The sequence below is a fragment of the Plasmodium knowlesi genome (genome assembly GCF_000006355.2).
Source record: "Plasmodium knowlesi strain H genome assembly, chromosome: 5".
NCBI classification, from domain to species: domain Eukaryota; phylum Apicomplexa; class Aconoidasida; order Haemosporida; family Plasmodiidae; genus Plasmodium; species Plasmodium knowlesi.
The window spans coordinates 1-15436 of record NC_011906.2 but is presented as its reverse complement, the minus strand read 5'-3'; the positions used below and the strand labels follow the sequence as shown (position 1 = coordinate 15436).

General features: G+C 35.3%; 4 protein-coding genes across 4 annotated transcripts; 2 read left to right on the top strand and 2 right to left on the bottom strand.

The window, feature by feature from the left end:
- Window positions 1-176: 176 nt before the first annotated feature.
- On the top strand, window positions 177-2512 carry PKNH_0500400 (SICAvar, type I (fragment); the record flags this gene model as incomplete). The annotated part of the gene is made up of 3 exons (XM_039113892.1): window positions 177-839; window positions 1124-1783; window positions 2099-2512. Coding segments are annotated over 3 exons (1737 nt in total), but the record flags the coding sequence as incomplete, so codon positions are not given.
- Window positions 2513-6824: 4312 nt separating this feature from the next.
- PKNH_0500300 (hypothetical protein, conserved in P.knowlesi) lies at window positions 6825-7815 on the top strand (the record flags this gene model as incomplete). The annotated part of the gene is made up of 2 exons (XM_039113891.1): window positions 6825-6860; window positions 7189-7815. 2 exons carry the CDS (start codon window positions 6825-6827, stop codon window positions 7813-7815), a joined length of 663 nt encoding a protein of 220 aa, XP_038969502.1.
- Window positions 7816-8092: 277 nt separating this feature from the next.
- Window positions 8093-8788, bottom strand: PKNH_0500200 (hypothetical protein, conserved in P.knowlesi; the record flags this gene model as incomplete). The annotated part of the gene is made up of 1 exon (XM_039113890.1): window positions 8093-8788. A coding segment is annotated over one exon (696 nt), but the record flags the coding sequence as incomplete, so codon positions are not given.
- A 5025-nt stretch (window positions 8789-13813) lies between these two features.
- Window positions 13814-15181, bottom strand: PKNH_0500100 (SICAvar, type I (fragment); the record flags this gene model as incomplete). The annotated part of the gene is made up of 2 exons (XM_039113889.1): window positions 13814-14227; window positions 14519-15181. Coding segments are annotated over 2 exons (1077 nt in total), but the record flags the coding sequence as incomplete, so codon positions are not given.
- Window positions 15182-15436: the final 255 nt, after the last annotated feature.

The following is a 15436-nucleotide window of genomic DNA, read 5'->3' as shown; positions in this document are numbered from 1 at the left end:
AAAAAAAAAAAAAAAAGGACATATATATACACATATATGTACATATGTATATGTATATATGTATATATATATATATATGTATATATGTATATATATGTATACACATATGTGTATACATATGTGTATACATATACATATATTTTTTTCTCTCTTTTCTTTTCTTATTTTATGATCAGGATGACATAAACAGTGTCGTTAAGGATGAATTAACGCAACTTCTAGAAAAAATTACGAATGAAGGGAAATGGAATGAGGTTGATTCATACTGCAAAGGCGACATTGGTTCGACGTCAAAGGACACCAAGGGAGAAAAAACTGCAAAGCAAAAAGCTTGTAAGCTTTTTGCTTTAGGTTTAAAACACATTTCTGATATTAACAACAGCAACAACAAAAGTCATGAGATACCACTTAAACAAACTATGATGTGCGCAGCACTTAATCTTTATGCTGATCAATTAATAAAAAAATCAAAAGAACAATGTCCTCTCGATGGAACTAAATTGGGACAGGCAATAACCCACGCTTTTGGTAAAAGTAAAGACATTATGGGGAATGGAAAATCTTCATGCAATAATGGTGTTAGTTCTTGTTTTGAATGCACGAGGCATAGCCCTTTCCCCGATTGCCAAATTGGCAAAGACAAAATAGAGGGGAATATGACCCAACTCCTCAACAACGAAGACCAAATCAACACCAACTCCAACAACAACCAGGAAAAAACACTAGAGAAAATAAATAAAATCGAAACTTTCTGTACTCAAGTCCAATGTGCCATTAAACAACACTACAGAAACAAAATAATAAATGGACAGTCAGGTGTAACGACCACACCTAAGTGGGTAAGAAAACCAACATCAATAACAACTACATATATACATCTATGTATATATATGTATATGTATATATATATGTATGTATATGTACGTATGTATGTATACATGTATATGTATATGTATGTGTATATGCATATATGTGTATGTATATATATATGTATGTATATGTATGTGTATATGTATATATGTATATGTATGTGTATATGTATATATGTATATGTATACACATATGTGTATACATATGTGTATACATACATGTATATATTTCTCCCTTCTTTTTTTATGATCAGGATGACATAAACCATGACGCCGAAGGTGTACTAACGGAACTTCTAGAACAAATGACGGAAGGTCAGACTAAAGGGAATCTTGCCAAATATTGCAATGACAACGACGCTAAATGGAATACTTTACGCAATAAAGAAAAACAAACAAATAGAGCAGCTTGTTTACTTTTTGCTTCAGGGTTAAAGCACATTTATGGCCGCGGCAGCGGCCCTAAGTTGGGCCATGTTAAGGGCCCATCGTTTGGACAAACGATGGGTTGTTTATTTCTTAAAGAATATGCAAAACAATTAAAAGAAATGGCATTAAAACAAAAAGATTATAAGGTACATCCTCTTTGTAGCGTAGATAAGGGCATAGATCACGCTTTCGAAAAAAGTAAAAACATTATGAATGACACACCTCCATGCAACAAGAATGTTAATAAAGACTGCTTCGAATGCAAATGGAATGAGAACGATTATGATGATTGCAAAATTGGCACAGAAGAAGTAAAGCCCAAAGTGGAACCAATGCTCAAGGGCGATCCAAAGAACAAAAACCTAATGGATGAAACACTAGCGAATACACTTTGTCCCATCCTTCCTATGGATTTTCTTACCCCTTTTCTTCCTTTGGCTCCTGTCTCTATTGGCCTTTCTGCTATGGCTTATTACCTTTGGAAGGTAAGATAAAAAAAAAAAAAAAATTTAATGGAAAAAATTAATAAAAAAAAAAAAAAAAATTTTAATGGTTAAAAGGAAAAAAAAAATTTTTTTAATGGTTAAAAGGAAAAAAAAAATTTTTTTAATGGTTAAAAGAAAAAAAAAAAATTTTTTAATGGTTAAAAGAAAAAAAATTTTTTTTAATGGTTAAAAAAAAAAAAAAATTTTTTTAATGGTTAAAAGGAAAAAAAATAAAATAAAATAAATGTGTAAAAAGAATATTTCACAATCTTCTTAACAAAAATATCCTCTCTTTTTTTTTTTTTTTTTTTGTAGTATTTTGGTCCTCTTGGTAAAGGAGGATCACGTTTCAGAAGATCTCCTACTGAAATTCCTGGTTCATCAGTACAGGAACAAGTCCTCGATCATGTGGAAGAAGCTGGTCCACATGAATATCAATTGATGAAGGAACGAAAACCTCGTTCTGCTCCAACAAGAACAAAACGTTCTGGTCGCGTGAATCGTCGAACGATTATTGAAATTCATTTTGAAGTGTTGGACGAATGTCAAAAAGGGGACACACAATTGGCTCAGAAGGATTTTCTGGAACTTTTGGTTCAAGAGTTCATGGGATCGGAATTTATGGAAGAAGAACAGGTTCCTAAGGAACTTGTTCCTATGGAAGGTGTTCCTATAGAACTTGTTCCTATTGAAGAGGTTCCAAGTTTAGGTTCCGGGCTTATGGTTTAGGGTTCAGTGTTTAGGGTTTAAGGTTTAGGGTTCAGGGTTTATGGTTTAAGGTTCATGGTCTCAGGTTCACTGTTTAGGTTTAGGTTTCATTGTTTAGGGTTTAGGGTTCAGGGTTTAGGGTTTAGGGTTTAGGGTTCAGGTTTTAGGGTTTAGGGTTTAGGTTTGACGGTTTAGATTTTATGGTTTCAGCGTTTAGGCTTTAGTGTTCACGGTTCAGGGTTCAGGGTTTAGGATTGGAGTAAATATGTGATAAGAAGAATATTGTTTTCATACCCCTTTTTGTCCTTTTTTAATTATGTGATAAAAAGACATAAGGAGTTTGAATATTCATGTTATTTCTTAATTTTTTATGCCCTTTTTTGGTTTTTTTTTGGTGAAAGGACACCTTTTTTTTATAGAAAAAAAAAAAAAAAAACATTCTTCTTTTTTTTTTAAGAACACAAATTATTTTTTCTCTCTTTTTGTCCTTTTTTTTTTTTTTGCGCTTGCGAAAAATATATTTTTTCTACCTTTTTTTTTTTTTTTTTTGCGGGAAGCAGGAGGTTAAGCGCGCGAATAAATGATGTCTGCTGACAGCGCATACCAAAAAAAAAAAAAAAAAGAAAAAAGGACGGTGGATGATGAAATATATTACAGTTGCAAAAAGGTCACAAAATATAAAGGAAAAACACACACTTATCCCGCACAAGGAAAAATTGTGTGTACATAGGTCTTGGCACAAACAACTTTATCGAAGTACACATACACTTTACATCAAAAATGTATACAGAATAACGAGGATATGCGGAAATGGCTGGGTTCAACGTCCCGGGTTAAAGATTACAGTTGGTTCCGGGTTAAAAGTATGGTTGGTTCCGGGTTAAAAGTAAAGTTGGTTACGGATTAAGGATAAGGTAGGTTCCGGGTTAAGGGTGAAAGTGGGTTCCGGGTTAAGGGTAAAGTAGGTTCCGGGTTAAGGATAAAAGTTGGTTCCGGGTTAAAAGTAAAATTGGTTCCGGGTTAAACATAAGGTGGGTTCCGGGTTAAACATAAGGTGGGTTCCGGGTTAAACATAAGGTGGGTTCCGGGTTAAGGGTACAGTAGGTTCCGGGTTAAGGGTACAGTGGGTTCAGGGTTTAGGATAAAAGTGGGTTCAGGGTTTAGGATAAAAGTGGGTTCAGGGTTTAGGATAAAAGTGGGTTCAGGGTTTAGGATAAAAGTGGGTTCAGGGTTTAGGATAAAAGTGGGTTCAGGGTTTAGGATAAAAGTGGGTTCAGGGTTTTTTAGGATAAAAGTGGGTTCCGGGTTAAGCATAAGGTAGGTTCCGGGTTAAGGATAAAAGTTGGTTCCTGGTTAAGAGTAAAGTTCGTTCCTGGTTAAGAGTAAAGTTAGTTCTGGGTTAAGGAAAAGGTAGGTTCCGGGTTAAGGATAAAAGTGGATTCCGGGTTAAGGGTAAAAGTGTATTCCGGGTTAAGGGTAAAAGTGGGTTCCGGGGTAAGAATAAAAGTAGGTTCCGGGTTCAGCGTAAAAGTTGGTTCCGGGTTAAGAGTAAAGTAGGTTCCGGGTTAAGGGTGAAAGTGGGTTCCGGGTTTAGGATAAAAGTGGGTTCAGGGTTTAGGATAAAAGTGGGTTCAGGGTTTAGGATAAAAGTGTGTTCCGGGTTCAGGATAAAAGTGTGTTCCGGGTTAAGGATAAAAGTGGGTTCTGGGTTAAGGATAAAAGTGGGTTCAGGGTTTAGGATAAAAGTGGGTTCAGGGTTTAGGATAAAAGTGGTTTCCGGGTTAAAGGTAAAAGTGTGTTCCGGGTTAAGGGTAAAAGTGTGTTCCGGATTAAGCATATGGTAGGTTCCCGGTTAAGGATAATGTAGGTTCAGGATTAAGGATAAAAGTGGGCTCCGGGTGAAAGGTTAAGGTAGGTTCCGGGTTAAGCATAAGGTAGATTCCGGGTTAAGCATAAGGTAGATTCCGGGTTAAGCATAAGGTAGGTTCCGGGTTAAGGATAAAAGTGGGTTTCGGGTTAAGGGTAAAACGTCGCTACGTGTTAAGGGGAAAGTAGGTTCCGGGTTAAGGATAAAAGTGGGTTCCGGGTTAAGGATAAAAGTGGGTTCCGGGTTAAGGATAAAAGTGGGTTCCGGGTTAAGGATAAAAGTGGGTTCAGGGTTAAGGATAAAAATGGGTTACGGGTTAAGGATAAAAGTGGGTTCCGGGTTAAGGGCAAGGTGGGTTCCGGGTTAACCATAAGGTGGGTTCCGGGTTAACCATAAGGTGGGTTCCGGGTTAACCATAAGGTGGGTTCCGGGTTAACCATAAGGTGGGTTCCGGGTTAAGGTGAATGTAAGATCAGGGTTCAGGGTTATGATGATAGTAGGATCAAGGTTTAGGGTGAAAATGAATGTGTGATTAGTGTTTAGGGTGAAAATGAATGTATGATTAGGGTTTAGGGTGAATGTGAATGTATGATTAGGGTTTAGGCTCAATGTAAAGTTAGGATCAGCGTTTAGGTTTAATGTTTGTAGAGTATATATTTAGGATTTAGGGTTCTGTACTTGCATGAGTGTCCTATGGGAGTAGAATGTATAGGTGAATATAAGCATGGATGGTTATGGAGAATACTGCTTTGATGTATAATCAATATATAGATGAGGAAAATATGATTTGTTTGGGAATTAAAATAAACATAAAGGAGGACTAAAAAACGGGAAGAAAACCTATGGGAAGGAATTAAAAAGAAAAAGAAGAAAAGAAGAAGAAACGAAAAGAAATGCAAGTGGAAAAATGTATTATGCAGGAGAGTTTGCGCACATTTTTTTTTTCTCTCCTTCCATTTTTTTTTCACTCTTTTCTTTTATTTCTTATTTTCTCTTTTTTTCTTTTTCTTTTTTATCTATTTTCCTTTTTTTTGTTCTTTTTTTAATATTTTTTTTTATTTATATATTTTTTTATTATTTTGATTTCCTTGTAAATAAGGAAATGTATTTTCCTTATGGTGGAATGCTTTAATTACAATGGGTAATGAATTGTATAATAGTTGGAAATGTGGGAGATGTTCTTCTTTTTTTGAGAATGAACTGTTTTATTTTTAGAATGTGGTGGATGTTCTTTTTTTTTTTTTTAGAATGAACTGTTCCTTTTTTCTTTTTTCTTTTTTTTTTTTTTAAACTTATTCTTTCTAATAAACCTATAATTCATAATAAGCCTATTTTTTCTAGTATAAATATATATATAGAGAAGGACACACCAAAAAAAAAAAAAATTTTTTCACAGGTTAAATTGAAGCAAAACCGAATACAGCAGACGTGAGAAAAAAAAATGGCACCTTTTTCTTTTATAAAAATATCTACATTAATCTTTGCATATCTATTCTTATGGTATCAAACCAATTATCACCACCAGGTATGAATACCAAGAAAAAATTTTTTTTTATAATATTTTGACATCTATAGGGGAAATTTTGGTGTGGGCTAAAACGTATATATATATGTATATATATATTATATATTATTTTGCCCCCACGCCAAATTATTATTCATATTTATTATTCATGTTTAAGGAAAAAAAGTGGTGGGGGGGGAATGAAAAGGTGGAATGAAAGTGTAAAGGAAAAGAAGGTTTGAGGGGTATAGGATTCTGTGTTCCGGGTTTAGGGCTTAGGTTTTAGGGTTTAGGGTGTAGGGTTCAGGGTTTCACGGTTTAGGCTTTAGGGTTAACAGGTTTAGGGTTTAGGGTTTAGGGTTTAGGGTTTAGGGTTTAGGGTTCAGGGTTTAGGGTTCAGGGTTTAGGGTTCAGGTTTTAGGGTTTAGGGTTAGGGTTTTCAGGGTTTAGGGTTTAGGGCTTAGGGTTTATGGCTTTAGGGTTTAGGGTTCATGGGTTTAGGGTTCAGTGTATAGGAGTAAGATTCTGGGTTCCGGGTATAGGGTTGCGGGTTTAGGGTTTAGGGTTTAGGGTTTAGGGTTTAGTGTTCAGGGTTCAAGGTTTAGGGTTCCGGGTATAGGGTTCCGGGTATAGGGTATAGGGTAGAGGGTTCAGTGTACAGGAGGCAGATTCCGGGTTCCAGTTATAGGGTTGCGGGTTTAGGGTTTAGGGTTTAGTGTTGAGGGTTCAAGGTTTAGGGTTCCGGGTATAGGGTATAGGGTATAGGGTAGAGGGTTCAGTGTACAGGAGGCAGATTCCGGGTTCCAGTTATAGGGTTGCGGGTTTAGGGTTTAGGGGATATTAGAATAAGATTTGGGGTTCAGGAGTAAGGTTTTAGGGGTGTTAAAAGTTAGATTCCGGGTTATAGACATAAGGTTTGAGGGCATAGAGAGTTGGGCTCCGGGATTAGGGTTTAGGTTTCGATGTATAGTAGTAAGATTCCAGGTTATAGATATAAGGTTTGAGGGCATAGAGAGTAGGGTTCCGGGGTTAGGGTTTAGGGTTCAGGGTATAGGAGTAAGATTCCAGGTTGTAGACATAAGGTTTCAGGGCATAGAGAGTAGCGTTCCGGGGTTAGGGTTTAAGGGTTCAGGGTTTAGGGTTCAGGGTTTAGGGTTTAGTTTGCTTTGAAGGGGGGAATGGAGAAGGAAAAAATGGGGATGGGAGGATGGGGGGGGAAGGAAAACTTTCCCCCCCTTTCCCTTAGAGCATTTCTTACATATGCATATTTTATATATATATATATATATATATATATATGTATATGTATATATGTTTTTTTTTTAGGTGAGTGCATTAAGCACATTAAAGGATGATGATGTGTCAGATTCAAACAGTTTATATTCATCAGAGGAAGATATAAACAATGGAAATGGTCATTTGAAAACAGGACAAGGAGTTGGAACAAAGGTTCCAACAACATCACATAAGGGATTGAATGATGATGATGGTGATGATGTGAGCACATTGCTGGGTTCCATAGACAACGAATTGTTAGAACATACACTATCAGGACAAACACCATGTTCAGCGAAAAGGAGAGAAAATAGTTCTAAAGGAATTGGAACAAGAATAAAAGACTGTTGTAAAAAATTAAAACATTATAAAAATAAAAATAAAATAATATTTATATTTATAATATCTGCTTCAGTTATACACTCATTAATTCTGTCATATACCTTTCCGGCTGCTTATCTTTTGGACCTCCTGGGTTTCAGTTATAATAGTATCCCAGTCTCATTTTATATCTGCTCCTTCATATTCCCTGTAATACTAGCATTAATCTATTTTGGCATACTATTCTGGTTTTATCGTTCCAAAGTTTGGGTTAAATGTATAGTAGACGATTCTGAAATACGAAAATGTCTGCGAGAAGAATTCGAAAAAGTGCAACAAAAACAACAAACCACCTAACTGACAACAACAAACCACGACCACTACCACAACAATAAAACACCTAACTGACAACAAAAACGTTAAAAAATGTTGAATTTCTTTTAGTGCAGTTAAAAAAAATGTGGAAATTTTTTCATTGTAGTTTTAAAGAAAAAGGTGTAATTTGTTTCACTGTAGTTTTTTAAAAAAAAAAAGTTAACTTATTTTTGATTCCAGAATTCTGTTAGATTATTTGATTGTAGTTAAAAAAATTCATAATTTTGAAGTTTCTAGAATATTTAGTTTTTTTTTTTTTTTAATGTTGATGTTTTGATTGAATATATTTTTCCAATGATTTGAAATAATAACATCCAATTAACAGGCCTAATATAGCGAAAAATATCGCTGCGGTAGCTGTGAATATTGTAACACCAGCTGTTATGGATGTTACGTGCTGGCATGTGCTCGTAGCAGCAGTAGCTGCCTCCTTACATGCCTGAAGTGCACAGTTGCGAGTTCCTGCACCTGATTTTGCGCAGCAGAAAACTAGTACATAAAGGACAGAAAGTATAACCACCGCAAAAAACATCATCCAACGTGGATGTTTTTTACCTTGACATACACATTTCTTCCATAAAGCTTTTAATACATCCTTTACCCTTTTACTCCTTTGGGAGAAACTTTTATTTTTTGGTGTTCCACTCTTCAAGGTTCCCAAATTTGGTGATCCAATTTTTGGGGTTCCATATTTGGAATTGGCATGGTCTTTTTTTGTGGTGCCATATCTTCTTGTAGGGTGAGGGTACTGTCCCCCAAAGGGGGGGAAAGTTCCCCCCCCTCCCTTTTTAAGGGGAGGACGATAATCCCCATAACCCTTATGGGGAACATGTGGTCCATCACTCCCCAAAGTCTTTAAATGACCATGTGTCTTATTTACATTTTCTTCGTCTGACGAATATAAACCACTTCCATCCGATATATCATCATCCTTTAATGTGCTTAATGCACTCACCTAAAAAAAAAAAAAAATAACAACGTATATATATACAATATATATATATATATAATATATGCATATGTAAGGAATGGTCTAAGGAAAAAAGGGGGAAAGGTTTCCCTTCCCCCCCATCCCCTCCTTCAAAGCAAACTAAACCCTGAAACCTGAAACCTAAACCTTAAACCCGGAACCCGAAAACTTACTCCTATACACTGAACCCTAAACCCAGAACCCGGAATCTTACTCCTATACCCTAAACCCTAAACCCTAACCCCGGAACCCTACTCTCTAATGCCCTGATAACTTATGTCTATAACATGGAATCTTACTACTATACACCAAACCCTAAATCCTAACCCCGGAACGCTACTCTCTATGCCCTGGAACCTTATGTCAATAACCAGGAATCTAACTATTAACACCCTTAAAACCTTAATCAAACACCCCTACAACCTTATTCTAACACCCTAACACCTTATTCTAACACCGTTAAAACCTTAGTCTAACACCCCTACAACCTTACTCCTAAGCCCAGAACCCGGAATTTAACTCCTAAATACGGAACCCTAAACCCTAAACCCATAAAACCCTAAACCCTAAACCCATAAAAGCCTAAACCCATAAAACCCTAAACCCTAAACCCATAAAACCCTAAACCCTAAACCCATAAAACTCTAAACCCTAAACCCATAAAACCCTATACCCTAAACCCATAAAACCCTAAACCCTAAACCCATAAAACCCTAAACCCTAAACCCATAAAACCCTAAACCCTAAACCCATAAAACCCTAAACCCTAAACCCATAAAACCCTAAACCCTAAACCCATAAAACCCTAAACCCTAAACCCATAAAACCCTAAACCCTAAACCCATAAAACCCTAAACCCTAAACCCATAAAACCCTAAACCCATAAAACCCTAAACCCTAAACCCTAACCCCGGAACCCTACTCTCTAATGCCCTGATAACTTATGTCTATAACATGGAATCTTACTACTATACACCAAACCCTAAATCCTAACCCCGGAACGCTACTCTCTATGCCCTGGAACCTTATGTCAATAACCAGGAATCTAACTATTAACACCCTTAAAACCTTAATCAAACACCCCTACAACCTTATTCTAACACCCTAACACCTTATTCTAACACCGTTAAAACCTTAGTCTAACACCCCTACAACCTTACTCCTAAGCCCAGAACCCGGAATTTAACTCCTAAATACGGAACCCTAAACCCTAAACCCATAAAACCCTAAACCCTAAACCCATAAAAGCCTAAACCCATAAAACCCTAAACCCTAAACCCATAAAACCCTAAACCCTAAACCCATAAAACTCTAAACCCTAAACCCATAAAACCCTATACCCTAAACCCATAAAACCCTAAACCCTAAACCCATAAAACCCTAAACCCTAAACCCATAAAACCCTAAACCCTAAACCCATAAAACCCTAAACCCTAAACCCATAAAACCCTAAACCCTAAACCCATAAAACCCTAAACCCTAAACCCATAAAACCCTAAACCCTAAACCCATAAAACCCTAAACCCTAAACCCATAAAACCCTAAACCCATAAAACCCTAAACCCTAAACCCTAAACCCAGAATCTTACTCCTGCACCCTTAAAACCTTCCCCCGCCCTTCCCTTTTTTCCTTAAACATGAATAATAAATGTGAATAATAATTTGGTGTGGCAAAATAATATATAATATATATATACATATATATATACGTTTTAGCCCACACCAAAATTTCCCCTATAGATGTCAAAAAATTATAAATTCTTTTTTTCTGTTATTTATACCTGGCATTGATAATTGGTTTGATACCATAAGAATAGGTATGCAAAGATTAATGTAGATGTTTTTATAAAAGAAAAAGGTGCCATTTTTTTTTTTTCTCCACTGTGTTGGTCTTGCTTTTATATACTGTATATTTTGGTTTGTTTTGATTTTATATACTGTATATTTGGTTTGTTTTGCTTTTATATACTGTATATTTGGTTTGTTTTGATTTTATATACTGTATATTTTGGTTTGTTTTGATTTTATATACTGTATATTTGGTTTGTTTTGATTTTATATACTGTATATTTTGGTTTGTTTTGCTTCACTTTAACATGTGAAAAAAATTCTTTTTTTTTCTTTGTGCGTCCTGCTCTATATATATATTTATATTAGGAAGAATATCTTTATTAGAAAGAATATCTTTATTAGAAAGAATATCTTTATTAGAAAGAATATCTTTATTAGAAATAAATATCTTTATTAGAAAGAATATCTTTATTAGAAAGAATATCTTTATTAGAAAGAATATATTTATAATAGAAAGAATATCTTTATTAGAAAGAATATCTTTATTAGAAAGAGTAGGTTTAAAGATCAAAAAAAAAATAAATAAATAAAAAAAAGAAAAAAGAAACATCTCCCACATTTCCAACTATTATACAATTCATTACCCATTGTAATTAAAGCATTCCACCATAAGGAAAATACATTTCCTTATTTACAAGGAAATAAAAATAATAATAATAAAATTATAAATAATAATAAAAAAAAATAATAATATATTAAGGGAAATAGGAAAACAAAAAATTAAAAAGAGAAAATAAGAAATAGAAGAAAATAAAAAAAAAAAAAAAAAGCAAGGAGAGAAAAAAAAAAATAAATGTACGCAACTCTCCTCCATGAAGCATTTTTTCCACTTGTATTTCTTTTGTTTTCTTCCCTCTTCTTCTTTTCTTTTCCTTTCACCTCCTTCTTTTCTTTTCCTTCCATCCCCCCACTTCTTTCCCCTTTTTAATTCCTTCCCTTAGGTATTCCTCCCGTTTGTTCGTCCCTCCTTTATGTTTATTTTAATTCCCCACAAATCATATTTTTCCTCCTCTATACAATCATTATACTTTTCGTAGTTTTCTCCACTTCCATCCATACATACATACACCTGTACATTCTTCTCCAACAGAAGATTCATGCAAGACTAAAACCCTAAACATCTAAACCTTGAACCCTAAACCTATACTTTACAAACATTAAACTTAAATCCTGATCCTACTTTCACCTTAACCCTGAAACCTGATCCTATTTTAACCTTAATCCAAAAACCTGATTATACTTTCACCTTAACCCTAAACGTTGATCATACTTTCAGCTTAACCCGGAACCCACTTTTATCCTAAACCCTGAACCCACTTTTATCCTTAACCCAGAACCCACTTTTATCCTTAACCCGGAACCCACTTTTATCCTTAACCCAGAACCTACTTTTATCCTTAACCCGGAACCCACTTTTATCCTTAACCCGGAACCCACTTTTATCCTTAACCCGGAACCCACTTTTATCCTTAACCCGGAACCCACTTTTATCCTTAACCCGGAACCCACTTTTATCCTTAACCCGGACCCCACTTTTACCCTTAACCCGGAACCCACTTTTACCCTTAACCCGGAACCTACCTTACGCTTAACCCGGAACCCACTTTTATCCTTAACCCGGAACCAACCATACTTTTAACCCGGAACACACCTTATGCTTAATCCGGAACCCACTTTTATCCTTAACCAGGAACCCACTTTTATCCTTAACCCGGAACCAACTTTTACCCTTAACCCGGAACCCACTTTTATCCTTAACCCGGAACCCACTTTTATCCTTAACCCGGAACCCACTTTTATCCTTAACCAGGAACCCACTTTTATCCTTAACCCGGAACCAACTTTTACCCTTAACCCGGAACCCACTTTTATGCTTAACCCGGAACCCACTTTTATGCTTAACCCGGAACCCACTTTTATGCTTAACCCGGAACCCACTTTTATCCTTAACCCGGAACCCACTTTTATCCTTAACCCGGAACCCACTTTTATCCTTAACCAGGAACCCACTTTTATCCTTAACCCGGAACCCACTTTTATCCTTAACCAGGAACCCACCTTATGCTTAACCCGGAACCCACCTTTACCCTTAACCCGGAACCCACCTTTACCCTTAACCCGGAACTCACCTTTACCCTTAACCCGGAACCCACCTTTACCCTTAACCCGGAACCTATCTTATGCTTAACCCGGAACTAAAATTACTTTTAACCCGTAACCAACTTTACTTTTAACCCGTAACCAACTTTACTTTTAACCCGTAACCAACTTTACTTTTAACCCGTAACCAACTTTACTTTTAACCTGTAACCAACTTTACCTTTAACCCGGGACGCTGAACCCAGGCATTTTCGCATATTCCCGTTATTCTGTATAAATTTCTCGTGTAAAGTGTATGTGTACTTCGATAAAGTTGTTTGTGCCAACACGTATGTACACACAATTTTTCCTTGTGCCGGATAAGTGTGTGCTTTTCCTTTATATTTTGCGACCTTTTGCAACTGTAATATATTTAATCATACACCCTTTTTTTTTTTTTTTTTTCCTTTTGGTGTGCGCTGTCAGCAGACATCATTTATTCGCGCGCTTAACCTCCTGCTTTCCGCAAAAAAAAAAAAAAAAAGAAAAAGGGAGAAAAAATATTTTTCGCAAGTGAGAAAAAAGAAAAAATAATTTTCTTAAAGAAAAAAGTATTCTAAAAAAAAGACGAATGTTTTTTCGCAAGTGGAAAAAAAAAAAATAATAATGTTCTTAAAAAAAAAAGAGGAATGTTTTTTTTTTTTTTTTTTTTCTATAAACAAAAGGGTGTCCTTTCACCCCAAAAAAAAAAAAAGAAAAAATTTCTGCAAACAAAATAAGAAATAAATGTGGAAAAAAAAATCTTTTTTTTTCCTTTTTCTTTTTTTTTTCTTCAAGAACAAATAAAAAACAAAAAGGAAAAAAAAAGACAGAAGGTGTGAAAACAATATCCTTCATCTTAAACAGTAAACCCTAAACTGTGAACTCTAAACCCTGAACTGTGAACCTGAGACCATGAACCCTAAACCGTGAACAGTAAACTGTGAACCCTAAACCTTAAACCCTAAACCCTAAACCGCGAACCTGAGAACATGAACCCTGAACCCTGAACCCTGAACTCTAAACCTAAAACTGTGAACCCTAAACCATAAACACGGAACCTAAACTTGGAACACTTTCCATAGGAACTCGTTCCAAAGGAACACCTTCCATAAAAACGTCTTCCTTAGAAACCTGTTCTTCTTCCATTAATTCGGATCCCATGAATTCTTGAACCAAAAGTTCCAGAAAATCCTTCTGGTTCAATTGTGTGTCTCCTTTTTGACATTCGTCCAACACTTCAAAATGAATTTCAATAATCGTGCGGCGATTCACGGGACCAGAACGTTTTGTTCTTGTTGGAGCAGAACGAGGTTTTCGTTCCTTCACCAATCGATATTCATGTGGACCAGCTTCTTCCACATGATCGAGGACTTGTTCTTGTACTGATGGACCAGGAATTTCAACAGGAGATCTTCTGAAACGTGATCCTCCTTTACCAAGAGGACCAAAATACTACAAAAAAAAAAAAAAAAAAAGAGAGGATATTTTTGTTAAGAAGATTGTGAAATGTTCTTTTTACACATTTATTTTATTTTATTTTTTTTCCTTTTAACCATTAAAAAAATTTTTTTTTTTTTTTAACCATTAAAAAATTTTTTTTTTCTTTTAACCATTAAAAAAATTTTTTTTTTCCTTTTAACCATTAAAAAAATTTTTTTTTTCCTTTTAACAATTAATTTTGTCCATTAAAATTTTTTTTTTTTTTTTTTTATCTTTTTTTTTTTATTAATTTTTTAATCTTACCTTCCAAAGGTAATAAGCCATAGCAGAAAGGCCAATAGAGACAGGAGCCAAAGGAAGAAAAGGGGTAAGGAGATCCGTAAGAAGGATGGGACAGACTGTATTCTCTAAGGTTTGTTGCATTTGGTTTTGTTCCGATTCGCCTTTGAACAGATCTTTAGCTTTATTTCCTATATTGTCATCGCCAATTTTGCAATTATTATAATCATTGTTTTGTGTGCATACAAAGCAAGAAATACCATTAGGACCACTGCTACATTCATCTAATACACTCTTCATAATTTTTTCACTTTCGCTAAAAGCATGTTTTATGCCCTTATCTATGTCACAAAGAGGATGTACCCAACTATGTCCTCTTTTCTTCTCATTTGCCATTTCTTTCAATTGTTTTGCATACTCTTTAAGAAATAAACAACCCATCGTTTGTTCAAACGATGGGCCCTTAACAGGGCCCTTAACACTGCCTTTATGTTGGTTATAAATGTGTTTTAATCCTGAAGCAAAAAGTAAACAAGCTGCTTTATTTGTTTTCCTTTCTTTATGGCCAAGTTTATCCCATTTGTCGTTGTCTTTGCAGAGGTCGACAACGTCCGATTCAGTCTGACCCTCCGTCATATTTTTTAGGAGATGCGCTAATTCCTTATTGATGTCTTTCTCCAAGGCATCCTAAACATAGAACAAAAAAAAAAAAAAGTAAGAAAGAAAAAAATATATATGTACATATACATATATATACATACATATACATATATACATTTATGTATACGTATATATGTAGTTGCCTATCGCCCCTTACCCAATATGGTGTGGTCGTTCCACCTGCCTGTCCATTTTTGATCTTCTTTGCGTAGTGTTGTTTGATTGCACATTGGAGTTCAGTACAGAAAATGTCCTTACTGTTTATTTTGTCTAGTGTTTTGT